At 44.6% G+C, this 15,019-nt stretch overlaps 1 protein-coding gene across 1 annotated transcript in view; it reads left to right on the forward strand.

Annotated features, from left to right (window-relative positions):
• Window positions 1-6,213: 6,213 nt before the first annotated feature.
• Window positions 6,214-15,019, forward strand: part of RNF38 (ring finger protein 38) — a 132,155-nt gene continuing 123,349 nt past the window's right edge. The window contains exon 1 of the mRNA XM_047829600.1: window positions 6,214-6,608. Within this exon, the coding sequence (XP_047685556.1) occupies window positions 6,359-6,608 (250 nt within the window). The 5' untranslated portion in view covers window positions 6,214-6,358. The remainder of the gene's footprint in view (window positions 6,609-15,019) is intronic.

A 15,019-nucleotide genomic window follows, 5' to 3' on the forward strand; every position in this document is an offset into this window, starting at 1 on the left:
AATAAAGTCAATGTGAGAAGTTTTGCGAGTGAGGAAGAGGATCAAGTCAATCCCCTATATTTAGGTAAAAATAAATAAATGATTAAATAAATAAATTGTGATAGTTTTCGGAAAGTAAAACCTTTAAAAACATTGACCTAGCAACTCTGGCTTTTTTTAATGTTTATTTTTATTTATTTTTGAGAGAGAGAGAGAAAGCACGTATGAGCAAGGAGGGGCAGAGGGAGAGAGGGAGACACAAAATTTGAAGGAGGCCCCAGGCTCTGAGCTGTCAGCACAGAGCCCGATGTGGGGCTTGAACCCACAAAGATCATGACTTGAGCTGAAGTCGGAGGCTTAACCGACTGAGCCACCCAGGCGCCCAGACATAGCAATTCTTTTAGGAATCTAGCCTAAGGAAATAGAACCTTATGCTTATTAGCGTTGTAACAGTAAGAAAAAAGAGCAGCATGCGTTCTATTGCTCTCAAACACACCCTGAGGTACACACCCCTAGGTGTTTCAGGGAGGCCTTAGAGGTGTTTCACAGGTGTTTGTGTGTGCTGGTGAAGGAGTATAGTCATGTGATATTGCGGGTTAAATTCATCATTTCCTGCTCCAGCTCCTTCCATTTGGTGTTCCTATTTCCTCTGCCTTTGCTGGGCATGGTTACAACTATCATTGAGTTCTACCTTATCTGGAGTCCTTCAGTTGCTAAGGCTGCAGAGTGTTATTCTGTGGTGTAGCCAAGACTATCTCGCTCTTCTTTTGGTTTTACATACTATTAGATGTTTATTGTTGTGTTATAATTTTTCTGTATGTAACTCTTTGAGTGTTTTCTTGTAATCCCCCTCCTCTACTCCCTCCCCCTCCAAAAAACGACAGCAACAACAACAAAAACCCAAAAGACAAAACAAGAAACAACATTTGCAAACCATACTGGAAGACAAATACAAGTAATATATGTGCTGGATGTGAAAATGAAATGGAAAATGCGAATCAAAATCACAACGAGATACCACTTTACATCCATTAGATGGCATATATATACATATATATACATATGCATATACATGTATATATACATATGTGTATATATATACATATATATATACATATGGAAAATAACAAGTGTTGATGAAGATGTGGAAAAATTGGAAATTGGTTGTGGAGAAATTGCTGGTAGGAATGTAAAATGGTGCAGCCACAATGGAAACCAGTTTGGTGGGTTCCTCAAAAAGTTAAGTATAGAATTACCATATAATGCAGCAATTCTACTCCTGGGTGGAATTCAAAAGAACTGAAAGCAGGGACTCAGATACTTGTATGCCAATGTTCATAGTAATATTATTCATAACAGTCAAAAGATGGAAGCAACATAAATGTCCATTGATGAATGAATGGATAAACAACATGTGATTATATATAGGTAATAGATATATAAATAGATATATGCATACATATACATGTATACATATACATAAATATACATATATATTTAGAGATATATATCAACATATATATACATATATATAATGGAATATTACTCAGCTTTAAAAAGGAATGAAATTCTGATACATGCTACAACATGGTTGAAACTTGAACCTTGAAAACAGTATGCTAAGGGAAATAAGCTGACACAAAAGGACCAATATCATATAATTCCATTTGTGTGAGGTACCTGGAAAAGGCAAATTCATAGAGACAGAAAGTAGAATAGAGGTATCAGGGGCTGGGGAGGAGGAGAATGGGAAGGTTATTGATTAATAAGTATCGAGTTTCTGTTTGGGATGACGAAAAAGTTCTGGCAATGGATAATGGTGATGGTTGAATAACACTGTGAATGTAGTTGCTATAGATTGAATTGTGTTCCCCTCAAATTCATATGTTTAAGTCCTAACCCTCAATGTGATAATATTTGGAGATGGGGCCTTTAAAATTAGTGCCCTTATAAGAAGAGACCTGCGTCTGGGTGACTCAGTTAAGCGTCTGATTTCGGCTCAGTTGGAGCCCCCCATCAGGCTCTCTGCTGTCGGCACAGAGGTAGCTTCAGATCCTCTGCCCCCGCCCCCACCTCCTCAAAATAAATAAAAAGCTTTAAAAAAAAGAAGAGACACCAGAGAATTTGCTCTATATCTCTCTCCCCACCATGAGAGGACACAGTGAGAAATCAGCCATCTATAAGCCAGCAAGAGAGCTCTTACCAGAAACTGACCATGATGACATCTTGATCTTGGCCTTGTAGCCTCCAGAACTGTGAGAAAATATAGTTCTGTGGTTGAAGCCACCAGCCTGTAATGTTTTGTTATAGCAGCCCAAGCTAAGACAGTAGTTAATGCCACTGAATTGTATACTTGAAAATGGTTAAAATGGTAAAATTCTATTATGTATGTTTTGCCACAATAAAAAAAATAGAAACAAAAAAATGAAAAGGGCAATTCTGTTATCTTGCTTCTCTTTTGCAAATCTCTAGATGCCAATCTCAGAAAGACATTAGTAATCGTCTAGCAGCGACCCTTCTGCCTTATGTGTATGAGGAAAGTGAGGGTCCTAGAAATGAACTGATGTAACCAGGATCATCATTCTCTGTTCCTCACCAGGTAGCCCCTGTCTTCAAGAACGGCATTACTATCATCCTGTTGCCCAAGCCAAATATATCTTTCTCATCCTTGACGCTCTCCCATCTTCCTTGACAGCTGTATCTTGGTGATTATAATACCTTAATACACTTGTAATCTTACCATGTCTGCCTCAGTTTGGGTCGGCTTGGTCCCTTGCCTAATAGCTTCTTAGCCAGTTTTATTGCTTCTCTTCTTGTTCCCTTCCAATCTATTTTCTATACAGCAGCCAGTGTTTCCCAAATCCAATCTGATTATTTTCTTCTCCCACTAAATCTTTTATTTTTTTTTTTTAAATATTTTTTCAACGTTTTTATTTATTTTTGGGACAGAGAGAGACAGAGCATGAACGGGGGAGGGGCAGAGAGAGGGAGACACAGGATTGGAAACAGGCTCCAGGCTCCGAGCCATCAGCCCAGAGCCTGACGCGGGGCTCGAACTCATGGACTGCGAGATCGTGACCTGGCTGAAGTCAGACGCTTAACCGACTGCGCCACCCAGGCGCCCCTCCCACTAAATCTTTTAATAGTTCCCTTTCGTTACTTAAGTTCAAATGCCTCAACATGATACTCAAGACTCTTCAAGGTCTTTTGGTACCCTCCTAGCTCTCCAGTCTGGTCTCTTCTTCCCACTTATCACCCAGGCTGTGCCCCAGTCTTATTAAACTTGTGGTTCCCTAAACACATCATGCTCATCTCTCTTCCTGATCATTGCTGAAGGATGGACATTTTCAGAGATAAATGTTACAACACACATGAATGTGTTCCATTCTTTCTTTTGCACCCTTTAACTGGCAAGGCGAGGTGGCCCAGGGCCTAACCTGGCCCTCTCCCTTGCTTCCTCCTGGTCAGCAAGGCAGCCTCAGTGGGGTCCTTTGGTTACTGGATTAAACTGCTTGCCTGTCCCTTATCTTCTAGGGCTGGTGGGAAAGGCATTTGACCAAATTGAGTTGTAAGAGTTGAAACTGGGATTTGGGCTTTCAAATTTGATAGGCTACCGAGACCTATCAAAAGACAGAATACCATAGTTTATGGGCATTCTACAGTAGGCATTAGGACTGAAACCCTAACTAGTAATATGTACCTACCACCAGAAAGTGAAGGATGGGATTCAGGAAATACTAGGTCCTTTGGCCAATCATATTCTCTTTTTTGTGTTTTAATTTTTTTAATGTTTATTTATTTTTGAGAGAACGAAAGAGAGACAGAGCGCAAGTAGGGGAGGGGTAGAGAGAGAGGGAGACACAGAATCCGAAGCAGGCCCCAGGCTCTGAGCTGTCAGCACAGACCCCGATGCAGGGCTCGAACTCAAGAACTATGAGATCATGCCCTGAGCCGAAGTTGGACACTTAATTGACTGAGCCACCCAGGCGTCCCTAGCCAATTATATACATACATATACATATATATATATATATATATATATATACACACACACACACATACATACATATATATATACATACATACATACATATATATATTTAATGTTTGTTTATTTATTTTGAGAGTGAGCAAGTGAGTGCGAGCAGGGCAGGGCAGAAAGAGACAGGGAGAAGAGAGAGAATACCAAACAGGTTCCAAGATGTGAGCGAGGAGCCCATGAAGGGCTCTACCTCACATACCCTAAAATCATGACCTGAGTGGAAATCAAAAGTGGGAAGCTTAACTGACTGAGCCACCTAGGAGCCCCTGGCCAATTATATATATGTATATAATTTTTTAATGTTTATTTTATTTTTGAGAGAGAAAGAGAGTGAGACAGAGTGTGAGTGGGGGAGGTGCAGAGAGAGAGGGAGACACAGAATCTAAAGCAGGCTCCAGGCTCTGAGCTGTCAGCACAGAGCCCCATGCGGGGCTGGAACTCACAGACCGCAAGATCACGACCTGAGCCGAAGTCGGACGCTTGACCCACTGAGCCACCCCAGGCGCCCCCCAATTATATTTTTAATGTCTTCCCAGTCCACTTTCCCCAGCCTGTTTCGCCTGGTAAACTTCTAGTCACCCTTAAGCTCTTAACTTCTAAGAATTTATCTCACCATCCTCCAAGGAGACATGTAAACTTTTTTTTTAATGTTTATTTATTTTTGAGAGAGCACGCGGGTGGGGGTGGGGGGAGGGGGGAGAGAGGGAGAGCGAGAGGGAGAGCGAGAGCGAGAGAGAGAGAGAGAGAGAGAGAGAGGCAGAGAATTCAAAGAAGGCTAGGTGCTGTCAGCGCAAAGCCTGATACGGTCTAGAACTCATGAATCGCGGTATCATCAGCTGAGCTGAAGTCACTCAAACGACTGAGCCACCCAGGTACCCCTAGACATGTAAACTCTTTGAAGCCTGGGACTGTATCTTAATCATTGTATCCCCAGTGCCTAGCATTGCATGATGAAAGATCATGTACCTAGTAAATGTTAAGGTGGAATTTAAAACGTCAGTTGCCACAGATTCATCCACACTTGTCTCTCATGGGGTTAGCCTACCACCGTAGCACGGTGCTTTGTCAACTTGTAGTTTGCTCTCTCTCTACTCGGCTCCCTGTTGGTGGCTGCATGTGGGTAAAGGCTGAGGATAACACTTTGTGGAAATGATCTAGTCGGCAGTGTAGCTGCACCCTCACCCCCACGGCTGTACTTAACGGCACTCCTAGCACGGAGTGCACGTGGTTGAGTCTTTGATATGAAAGTCAGAAAAATATGAAAAGGAAATGGGTTCAGTGACCAATAATATCCCATCTAAGGAGAAGAGGGCGTCCAAGGGGATCGCGAATCTGCAGAATTCTCTTAGAACACTGTCAGCACAGCTCAAAAGCCTTTCCTCACCTCCCAGCCTCTCTTTTGAGACTAGGCCCGGCTGGGTTAGATGGTTTCCTGTAAGCTTTTTAACAACAACGCCGTTTAAAGAAAGAGGAAGAGAAAGTAGGAGAAAGGGGCGAGGGGCCAGGGCTGAGGGAGGCTGGCTTCTGTTCAATTCAAGATGGGTCTTTAAATTCAGAGAAGGCAGCGCATCTCCATCTCTTTCGTTTCTGCTTCTGTCCCCTCTGAGTCCGCTGATTTAGCACTGAGACATATAGCCCAAGAAGGGGAGAGAGTTTCTCTTCTAAGTGTCTGGAAAAGAAAAACTTTGAGGAAACAGCCAAAAGAGGGAGGAAGAGGAGACTGGATATAGTGTGAGGGAGAGGAGGAGGGAGGCCGAGGCTGCACTCGCCGTAGAATGGGTGGCCGGCGGGCGGGCGCGCCGGCGAGCCGCAGCAACCCGGGTCGAGCCCCTGGCAAACTCACTGACTCAAACACCGGCGCCCGAGGCAGCCGCGCAGCTGAGCCTCAGGCGCAGCCGGGCCTGGGTGGCGCGAGGCCCGGCCCGGGAGGCCAGCGTCTGTGCCCCGGAGGCGGACCGGGGGCGGGGCAGTCCCCGGGGCAGGGCTCTCCCGCGGGCGGCCCTTTGCCTCCCCGCCTCCGCGAGCCGCCGCAGCAGAGGATGCCCTACGGCGCCGCCCGCCCGGCCCCGGAGAGGCGGCTGAGGAGCCGGCCGCCCATTGGTCGCGGCGGCGCGGCGTCTCCGCCCCCTCCGCGTCCCCGCCCCCCCTCCGCCGCCGCCGCCGCCACCGCCGCCGCTGCCGCCGCCGCTGCCGCTGCCGCTTCCCGGCTCCGCCTCCTCCCCCTCCGGGAGCCGCCTCCGTCGCCGCCACCGCTGCTGCTGCCGCCGGCCCGGGCCCAGCCAGCGCCCGCCCGCCAGAGTCGAGTCGCAGTCGGAGCCGCTTTCCGCGGCCCCCGCCATGAGCGGAAGCGCCGCCGCCGCGGTCGCCGCCGCCGCCTCAGCAGCTGCGGCCGCCGCGCACTTCCAGCCTCAGTCGTCGTCTCCCAGGCCGGGCGCCGCCGAGCTAGGGCCCCTGCGCCGCCCGCGCCCCCCGCCGCCGCCGCCCCGGCCCGAGCCAGCCGCTGCCGGCCGCCTCAGCCCTCCGGGCCACGGGCCTCTCCGGGCGGGCTCCCAGGGTGGCGGCGCCTGCGGCCGAGCGCCGGGAGCAGGTACGGGGTCCCGGAGCGGGCCGGGCGGGGAGGGGCGTGGGTTGGTTTTCGGGGGTGGGGGGCCCAAAGGCGTGTGGTCCAGCCTTCCGGCCCCGCGGAGGGGGTGGAGCGTTGTCTAGGGTCAGCTTTGTCCGGCCCCGGATACCCTGTGAGCTCTGCGTCCCCGCCGCGCCGAGCGGCTCACAAAGCGTTTTCCTACCCGGTGGGTAGCCCCCTCCCCTAGGGTGGGCAGGGCAGGACTTCTCTAGGTCTCCGCTTGGCGGAGGAGGAAACCAAGGCTTACTGGGGGAAGTGACTTGCCCAAGGTCACGTAGCCGGTGAGAGCCGTAGCCTGGCTGGGACCCAGGGCCACCCTGGGCCGGCGCGGGCCCCGAGTCGGGGACGGGGGGCTGGAAGGAGGAAGAACTCCTAGCCCCCGGGACCCGAGAGACATTGACCCGGAGGAGGGGGCTCTAGGCCCTGGTCCTAGGCACGCCCACCCAATGCTTTTTAGGTAGGCTTCGGGGATAAGATCTCTTGCGCGGTGGAGAGAAGGAGCAGGGGCCCCTTTGAGGGCTTGGGGGGTACTCTGGGGAGCCGATTTGGGGAGCCTCAGAGGGGAGAGATTCGGATGGGGGGTGTGCCTCCTGGGGGAGGGCTTTCTTGAGTGAATGGGGCAGAGCTTCGGAAACTTCTCATCATGGGGACTGTTTGGTTTCTGCCAGGCCACATTGCCCACCACTGCCCGGACTAAACCAATCTAGCTGAGATTAATAGGGAGGCCTTCCCGCTTTTGTGGAGACACCTATAAGGTGTTTGTTTTCATGAAATGGCACGAGTTTCGTTCGTGCCCCAAAACAGAAGTGCGTATAAGGCCCTAGTAAAAGCATTTCTGCTACAGAAGGCCGAATGAGTCTTTTTCCAGGTGGTCTGGATCTGTCACACATGGAGAACCCCTGGAGAACAGCTATCGGAGGCGTGAAGGGGAAGGAAGCAGGGATGATTGGGACAAGTCACCCTCCAGCCTGGCATGTTGGGGCCATGTGCTGCAGGGACTCCCATTTTTCTTTGGGGTGGGTGGTTTTTACTGTAGTGGATATATCTTGGAAAGGGAAGGAGAGGACTTGGGAGTTCTAGAGGAGAGAGGGAGGGCAATGGAGAGTGTCCTGTGGAGCTCAGAAAGCTGTAGAATGGGGAAAAAGAAGAGGGTATTTAGTCATTGTGGGGGAAGGGAGATAAAAGGGTTGCTGAGGGGAGGGGCGCCGTGTCTAGTGTAGAGAAAACTTGGGATGTTTCAAAGAGGGAGCCAGGGGTTTGAAAGGAGTCTGTTAGAGGTGGATGGTATCTTACAAGGTTGAGTAATAGGTACTGGTCTGCGATCACTTCATTTTCTTCCAGTAAAGACATTTGTAGTACTTTTATATAAATGTTTTGGCTTTTGCACTCCCCACCCGCATTCTCTTTCCTGGTCTAAGGCTGTCGGCCCATAGTATTGTCTTGGAAGTAAGGCTTGACAAAAGAGGGAAGGGGAAGACTAATTAGCAAATGCATTAATTAGGGCCCTTTGTCCGAAATGATTCCTTGTTTAAGTCAGCCGATTTCTTGCTGCCCTCCTGCACTTCGGCTTTCCAGCTGTGGTGGGTGTTTGGGGGATGGGGACGTGCTCTGGAAGAACTGCCCTGATTTAGACAAGATAAATTTTTCTTAAAAAATTGAGACATATATTTGACAAATATGTATAAAAGCATGAACATTCACTGGTCAAAGATTTTAATTAGTGAAACGCAAATTGAAACAATAAGGAGGTGCTGTTTCACACCCATCAGAGTGGCAAAAATTAAATGCTGTGGTAATCAAGTGTTAGTGAGGTTGTGGGGAAATCAACTTTTATTTACTGCTAGTGGGAATGTAAATGGATACAACTACCTTGGTCAGTAGTGTAGCGATGTCTTGTTGGAGGGCTAACATACCTATTTACCCAAAATGTCTATTTCTGCGTCTAAGAAGTAATATGGTCGTCCAAGAAAATAAGTAAGAAAAAGTATAAGCATGCTCATTGCAGCTCAAATGTCCACCAACAAGGGGAATGCATAAATTGTTAGATAGTCCCACACAATTGAGTCTTAACAGCACTGTGAAAAATAAACCACAGCCTCATGCTTTAAAATGAATGAATCTCGCAAACATAATATGGGGTGGGGGAACAAGTTACAGATTTCTTACAAAATGTTTGCACTTGTATAAAATCTGAAAACATGCAAAATAATATGGTTTGGGGGCTATGTACCTATGTCGTAAAAGTATAAAAACATGCATGGTAACAACTAACACCAAATTCAGAGTAGAAATTATCTCTGGGAAGAAAAGATGAAGAATGGGATTGGACAGGGGTACACCAAGGGCTTTAATTATATCTAATATTCTATTACCAAGAAACCTGAATCAGATAATTGCAAATTAGGATTTGCTTATTTTGGGTGTTGGGTCAGAGATATTCAATATATTATTTTAAATATTTTTCAGATATTTGAAATATTTCTCACATGCAGAGCATTTTCTTATTTATCGAATGCAGGAATTTTGTCCCATAAAAATGAAACTTCTGCCACAGACTCCAGTCCAGCACAGCCTGTTAGACTTGCAGGCTGGTGATCCTTTTCTCACCCCTTTCTGACCTGCAAAGCCTGGTATTGCGATGGGTGACTTTTATTTTGGAACTGCTGATAGGCATGGAGGATTTCCCAGTGTTTCTAAACTTTCTGGTGGACCTAGGTCAGCAGTTTGAGCTTTGTCAAAATATAAGTGCTCCAGGACGTTCTAACTTATCTGTTGCAGGGAGGGACCCAGACATCTGATTCTGACAAAGTTCCCCAGTAGATTCTGATGACCACTAAAATTTGAGAACCACTGCCTTAGGCTCCTGACTCTGGGCTGTACTCCATTTTAGCTTTGCCCTAGGCTGCCTTCTCTTGCCTCTCCTGCCTAACTGGGACTAATTTGGACCCATGTGATACTTAGCTCTTTTATAGGGCATAAAAGAGTGATGGGGTTGAAAGCTGTTGAATGTGAAGGCATTCATAATCTGGTCATCTCTTCCTCTTATTTTCATGCAGGTAGCTAAGGGGCCCATTATCCACCAGGGCTATTTATCAGGTTTTACAAACTTTAACCACTTGTGTCGCTCACTATATGGGGTTTTATAGTTAAGATAGGAGCAAAAAAACCCCAAACAAAAAAACAAAGGGGGGGGGGTGCACTAACAGAGAAGGAAAACCAGCAGATTTGGAGAAAGGAAATCCCCAATAGTAAATGTACGTGATCCAACCTTTCTCTACAAATGGTAGAGATTCTTTTAGTGCCTTAGCTTATGACATGCATTTGAATTTCAGCTATTTGAACCTATAGTCAAAGATTAGGGTCTTAAATAACAACTGATTATCACCTCAAGATGGACGTTTCCTTTCTCCCAAATTTGCTAGTTTTACTTCTCTGCCAGACCCTTTTTGCTCTAGTCCTAATATGTTTAGGAATTAATTTATATTAACAAATATGAGGATTTCTGGTAATGAAATGTGTAAAATGCTTGTTTGCCTTTGGTAAGGTTCTTCTTTCTGGAAACCTACCTTGAAAGGGCAGTGTGTCCCCAGGTTTTGGGGACCCCATATTTTTGCAGGGCTGCTGTGTGAGGTTGTATAGATTGTGCCCAACCCGAAGTCACCTGTTTTGGGTGACAAGTGGGAGTGCAAATTCATTTGTGCTCCACTTCTCAAAATGAGCAATTCGCGTGGACGTGTGTCCTCTCAGAAGAGGGGGCACCCTTTTCAGATTCTCACCAAGGTGCTTCGTGAAGTAGCTGCCTTGCAGCTTTGTTGGTCTGTGTATAACTGTGCCGTCTATAGTTGTGGACCCTGTGAAGAGGGCATGTCAGTTTTGGGCCTTGAGTTCCAAGCGTTTTCCCCACGTGAACTTTTCAAGGGAAGGGACCCGCCCCTGGCTTTTCATCACCATGCTCAGTTGTACCAGGCTTTCAGCTTAAAATTGTAAAAATTTGTTATGGAGCTAGAGAAATATGCCCCTTTTTGAAAATACCATTATTTATGAAAAGACGGAATGAGAGAGAAATATTAAAAAGACAACAGCATCTGGTACTTGAAGAAGAGAAAGTAGCTATGCACCCCACCCCATTTGCTCTTGCATTCTTGCAGTGCTCACTTTGAGGGGGAAATACGATGGTATTTTTCTCTTCCTATTTCCCCCTACGCTAGTATTCCTGAATATCTGAAGACCTGAGGCTTTTTAGCCAATTTTGAAAATATTTACCCATTTGTATTTTCCATTAAGTGGTTGTTTACGCTTCCTGCTGTTTTATTTTTTCTTGGAGAGAGGGGAGGGGGTAGTGCTCAACCAAGGACAAGACTGGACTTCCTACTGCTTTTGCAAATAATGGCAGTGTGTTTTTCAGAACAGTTGTCATGGAAGAGTGCTGTTCTGTGGGCTCAAGGGAGAGGTACATTTGAAGTGGTTTCTCTTGTCTTTATTATTATTTTTAAACATGATTGAGGGTGATGGTTACAGAGTTCCATTGTGCTTTTGCTGCTGTTTTGGAGGAGGTTTTTTGAAGAAAATATACTTAAAGCTAAAAATGTTTAACAAAAATAGTCTTAGGCTCACACGAGAAAAACAAACAGTTCTCACCTTTAGGCCTTACCCAAAGCAGTTTGAATTTTTTCCAGTTCTGTTTAAATGGATATTGGTACTATTTTAGGGACTGCTTAGAACACTTAACTGGAGTGACGTAGGGCAGGTGGAGGAGGAGAATGATCGGATTATACTGGGGTTTATCAGTAGTTCCTCCAATCGTGATATGGAAAGCTATCACTGTATTGTCTGCTTTTTTGTGTTAAAGTATGTGTAGAAATAAGGGCGAGATTGTGAGTTTTGATATGTATAATAATTTGACCCTGTTGAAAGAAAAAGCAGAGGGAAGAAGTGGTAAGAGGAAGAAATACATGCTTGGAAGACAGTAGCAAGCAATTAAATAGCAGTACATTTCATAGTACTTTTGGGATGTTCCTTGAGTTGAAAGGTACCTGTCTGTATCCGTTCTGCTTCAGCACCTTTGATTTCAGTGTCTGAAGATAGTGCTTACTGATCTTTGGTTGAAATCTGTTTTACCGTCATGGAACTGGAAAGTGAGTAGTTTTGAAGACTAGACTGAGGTAGTAGGGTAGGCTGAAAGTAAAAACAAGTATATCCGTTTTGTAACTGCTTTGTAAATAGGAGTTGGGAGTCTCATAATTAACAAAAGTATTTTTCATTTGGCTTTTAGGCTATCTTATTTAAAAATTGTTTTAATGAATTTGTCTTCCTATCTGTGCCTCAATACATATTTGAGTACCTACTGGGTGTCATAATACCACTACCTATACTTTGGGGTATAGATAACCTTGGGGTGATAGCCTTCATTGTCAGAGATTTCATTACCTGAGGTACTGAGAACGGCACAAAGGCTGTGGGCTTTAGCTAGTTCTTTCTTTCTTTTGTCACGCTTCCTTCTGCTCCCTGGTCTTCTGGGTTTGGTGGTGATCTACCCATCTGTCAGGTCAGCCCTGCCCCTCCTCTCCCCATGTGAGGGGCACAGAGGCTTTACAGAACCATTCAGCCGGGCACCTTCAAGTAAAACCCCTCCAACAATATTGAGCCAGACCCGAGGGCCATCATAGTGGCTCCAGTTCCTCTTCCTTCTCTGTTGCCTGTGTTGACACCACCCACCCTTTGCTGTGGAGCCTGGAAGTCGCCCCCCTCACCCCCAATCATACAAAGAGGCTTTGTGCTCTGAGGATGTTCTAAAGGCGGGATCACTGTAATTATAATTCCCCAAGCACAACCAAGTAATGGGGGCAGGCAGGGTAAAGATGGTATCCAAGTTCTTGTTGGTAGGGAGAAGTCAGCCGGGATTAAAAATCATCTGGAGTCAGTACCAAAATGGATAATGGAGTGTTGTTGGTAATGCTGATGGGAATGTATTTAAGTGAATGCATTTCAGATTTTTACATTCTAATACTTGCGAGATACTTGAAGCTTTAAAAAGCATAAGACAGCCGGAACTTTTTTTTAGGTCTTTTTTTTTTTTTTTAAGTCTAAAATTGTAACCGAAAACTACTTTAGAAGAAGGTATGTAGAAATCCCAGTCTACTTTGCTTTATGTTTCTGTTGCCAGAATGATTGATTGCCCAAGAAAGCCAAATACATAACTTATTACTAGGGGTGCTCCAAATACATAACTTATTACTTTTTTTGCTTGTTTCTAAAAGTAAGCTCTGACTGACATTTTTGGGAAGGTAATTTCCCCCTACCACCATGAGAAAAAAAAAATCAGTGTGGGGATATGTGCTTAATAAACTTTTATATCAACCATCTATGTCGTGTGCTTCCAAGCTGTGTTGGCAATCTTTTAATGAAAACTTTCTTCTTAGTATGTTAACTATTCATATATTACTCTGACTAGTGTCTCAAACAAACTTTTTTGTGTTTTTAAAATGAAGTGCACCAGGGGCGCCTGGGTGGCTCAGTCAGTTGAGTGTCCGACTTCAGCTCAGGTCTTGATCTCACGGTCTGTGAGTTCCAGCCCCGCATCGGGCTCTGTGCTGACAGCCTGCTTCAGATTCTGTGTCTCCATCTCGCGGCCCCTCCCCTGCTCATGCTCTGCGTCTGTCTCTCAATAATAAATAAACATTAAAAAAAAAAATTAAAAAAAAAAAGGCACATGGCTTCTTTAAAACGAAGTGCACCAAACAATTGCAGAGGTCAGTAGACTTTAGGATAGTGGATTCCAGTTGTCCTTTATGCAAGGTGAAGGGAAAAGACCCTTTTTGTTGTTAAGCTTAGCACTGACTTCTGTGGTGAGTGAAGCAATCAGGGTGATCACGTGTACTATATATGGAAACCTTTAGCTACTGTCAGCTGGCCCTTCCTCTAAAAGCATGGCCCCTGACAAAAGTGTGCAATGTGATGATTTGACATATGAATACATTTTGAAATGATAATCACAATCAGGTTTATTAATACATCCATCATCTCACATAGTTATCTGTGTGTGTGAGAGAGAATGTTTCAGATCTATTCTCTTAGCAAATTTCAAGTATACAATACAGTATTATTAACTGTAGTCACCATGATATACATAGATTTTCAGAACTTATCTTATAATTGAAGGCTTGTGCCCTTTGACCAACATCTCCCCATTTTCCCTAATTTCCAGACTCGGGTAACCATATTCTACTCTGTTTCTATGAGTTTGACTTTTTAAATTAAAAACAATTTTATTTATTTATTTATTTATTTATTTATTTATTTATTTATTTATTTATTATTTTAGAGCCCACATGTGAGATTGTATAGTATTTGTCTTTCTCTGTTTGGCTTGTTTCACTTAACATTATGTCCTCCATGTTCATCCATTTGTTGGATGTTGCAAATGGCAGGATTTCCTTCTTTCTAATGGCTGAATAATATTCCATTGTACATATATACCACATCTTCCTTCATCCAATCATCAGACACATAGGTCCCTATCTTAGCTGTTTTGAATAATGCTGCAAGGAACGTGGGAATGCAGATATCTTGAAGAAATCTACCTTAAATTTATCTTCCTATAAGACTACGGGGTAGTCTGTTACAAAGATATTGCCCATATAATCCTTAGAAAGGACTACCAATTTGACAGCTAAAGGTTATGAGATTTAAAAGTACACAAGGCTCCATTTTATCTGCTTTTAATGAGAAGTAAGGTTGATTCCCGCCCCCTGCCCCCAGCCAACCTCGCCAATGTTTTAGGCAAATATAGTGCTTATCAGTGACTTTATTTTAGCTTAATTGTAAACTGTTATTTGTCTACTTCGTGTCATTTATAATATACATTTCCTTTGGAGATTAACCTCTGACTCTTACTTTACTGCTCTCTGGTGGCCACTAAGTGATAAAACATTTATTGAATGCCTACTTTGTACCAGGCACAGTGAGGATTTCGGGTAAAATTCAGATATGCAACAGTTCACTGATAGATTCTGACAGTATGGTAGCAGAACAAATGCATTTTTGGATCTGCAAATTGTTAATAAGAGGGCAGAGAACATCAAAATTTCATTAATAGTGGTGATATATAACCATGATAATTAATGTTGCTAAAGCACAGACCTAACCAGATAAAAAATTTGAGTGGTTATTTTCTAAGTAAAAGAAATATTTTTTCAGGACACCTGGGTGGCTCAGTCGGTTAAGCATCCAACTCTTGATTTTGGCTCATGTCATGATCCCACACAGTTTTTGAGATTGAACCCTACATCAGGCTCTGTGCTGATAGTGTGGAGACTACTTGGAATTCTTTCTCTCTCTCTCTCTCTCTCTGTCTTTTTCTCGATCAAAATAAATAG

Source organism: Prionailurus viverrinus, chromosome D4 (assembly GCF_022837055.1).
Source record: "Prionailurus viverrinus isolate Anna chromosome D4, UM_Priviv_1.0, whole genome shotgun sequence".
Taxonomy (NCBI): domain Eukaryota; kingdom Metazoa; phylum Chordata; class Mammalia; order Carnivora; family Felidae; genus Prionailurus; species Prionailurus viverrinus.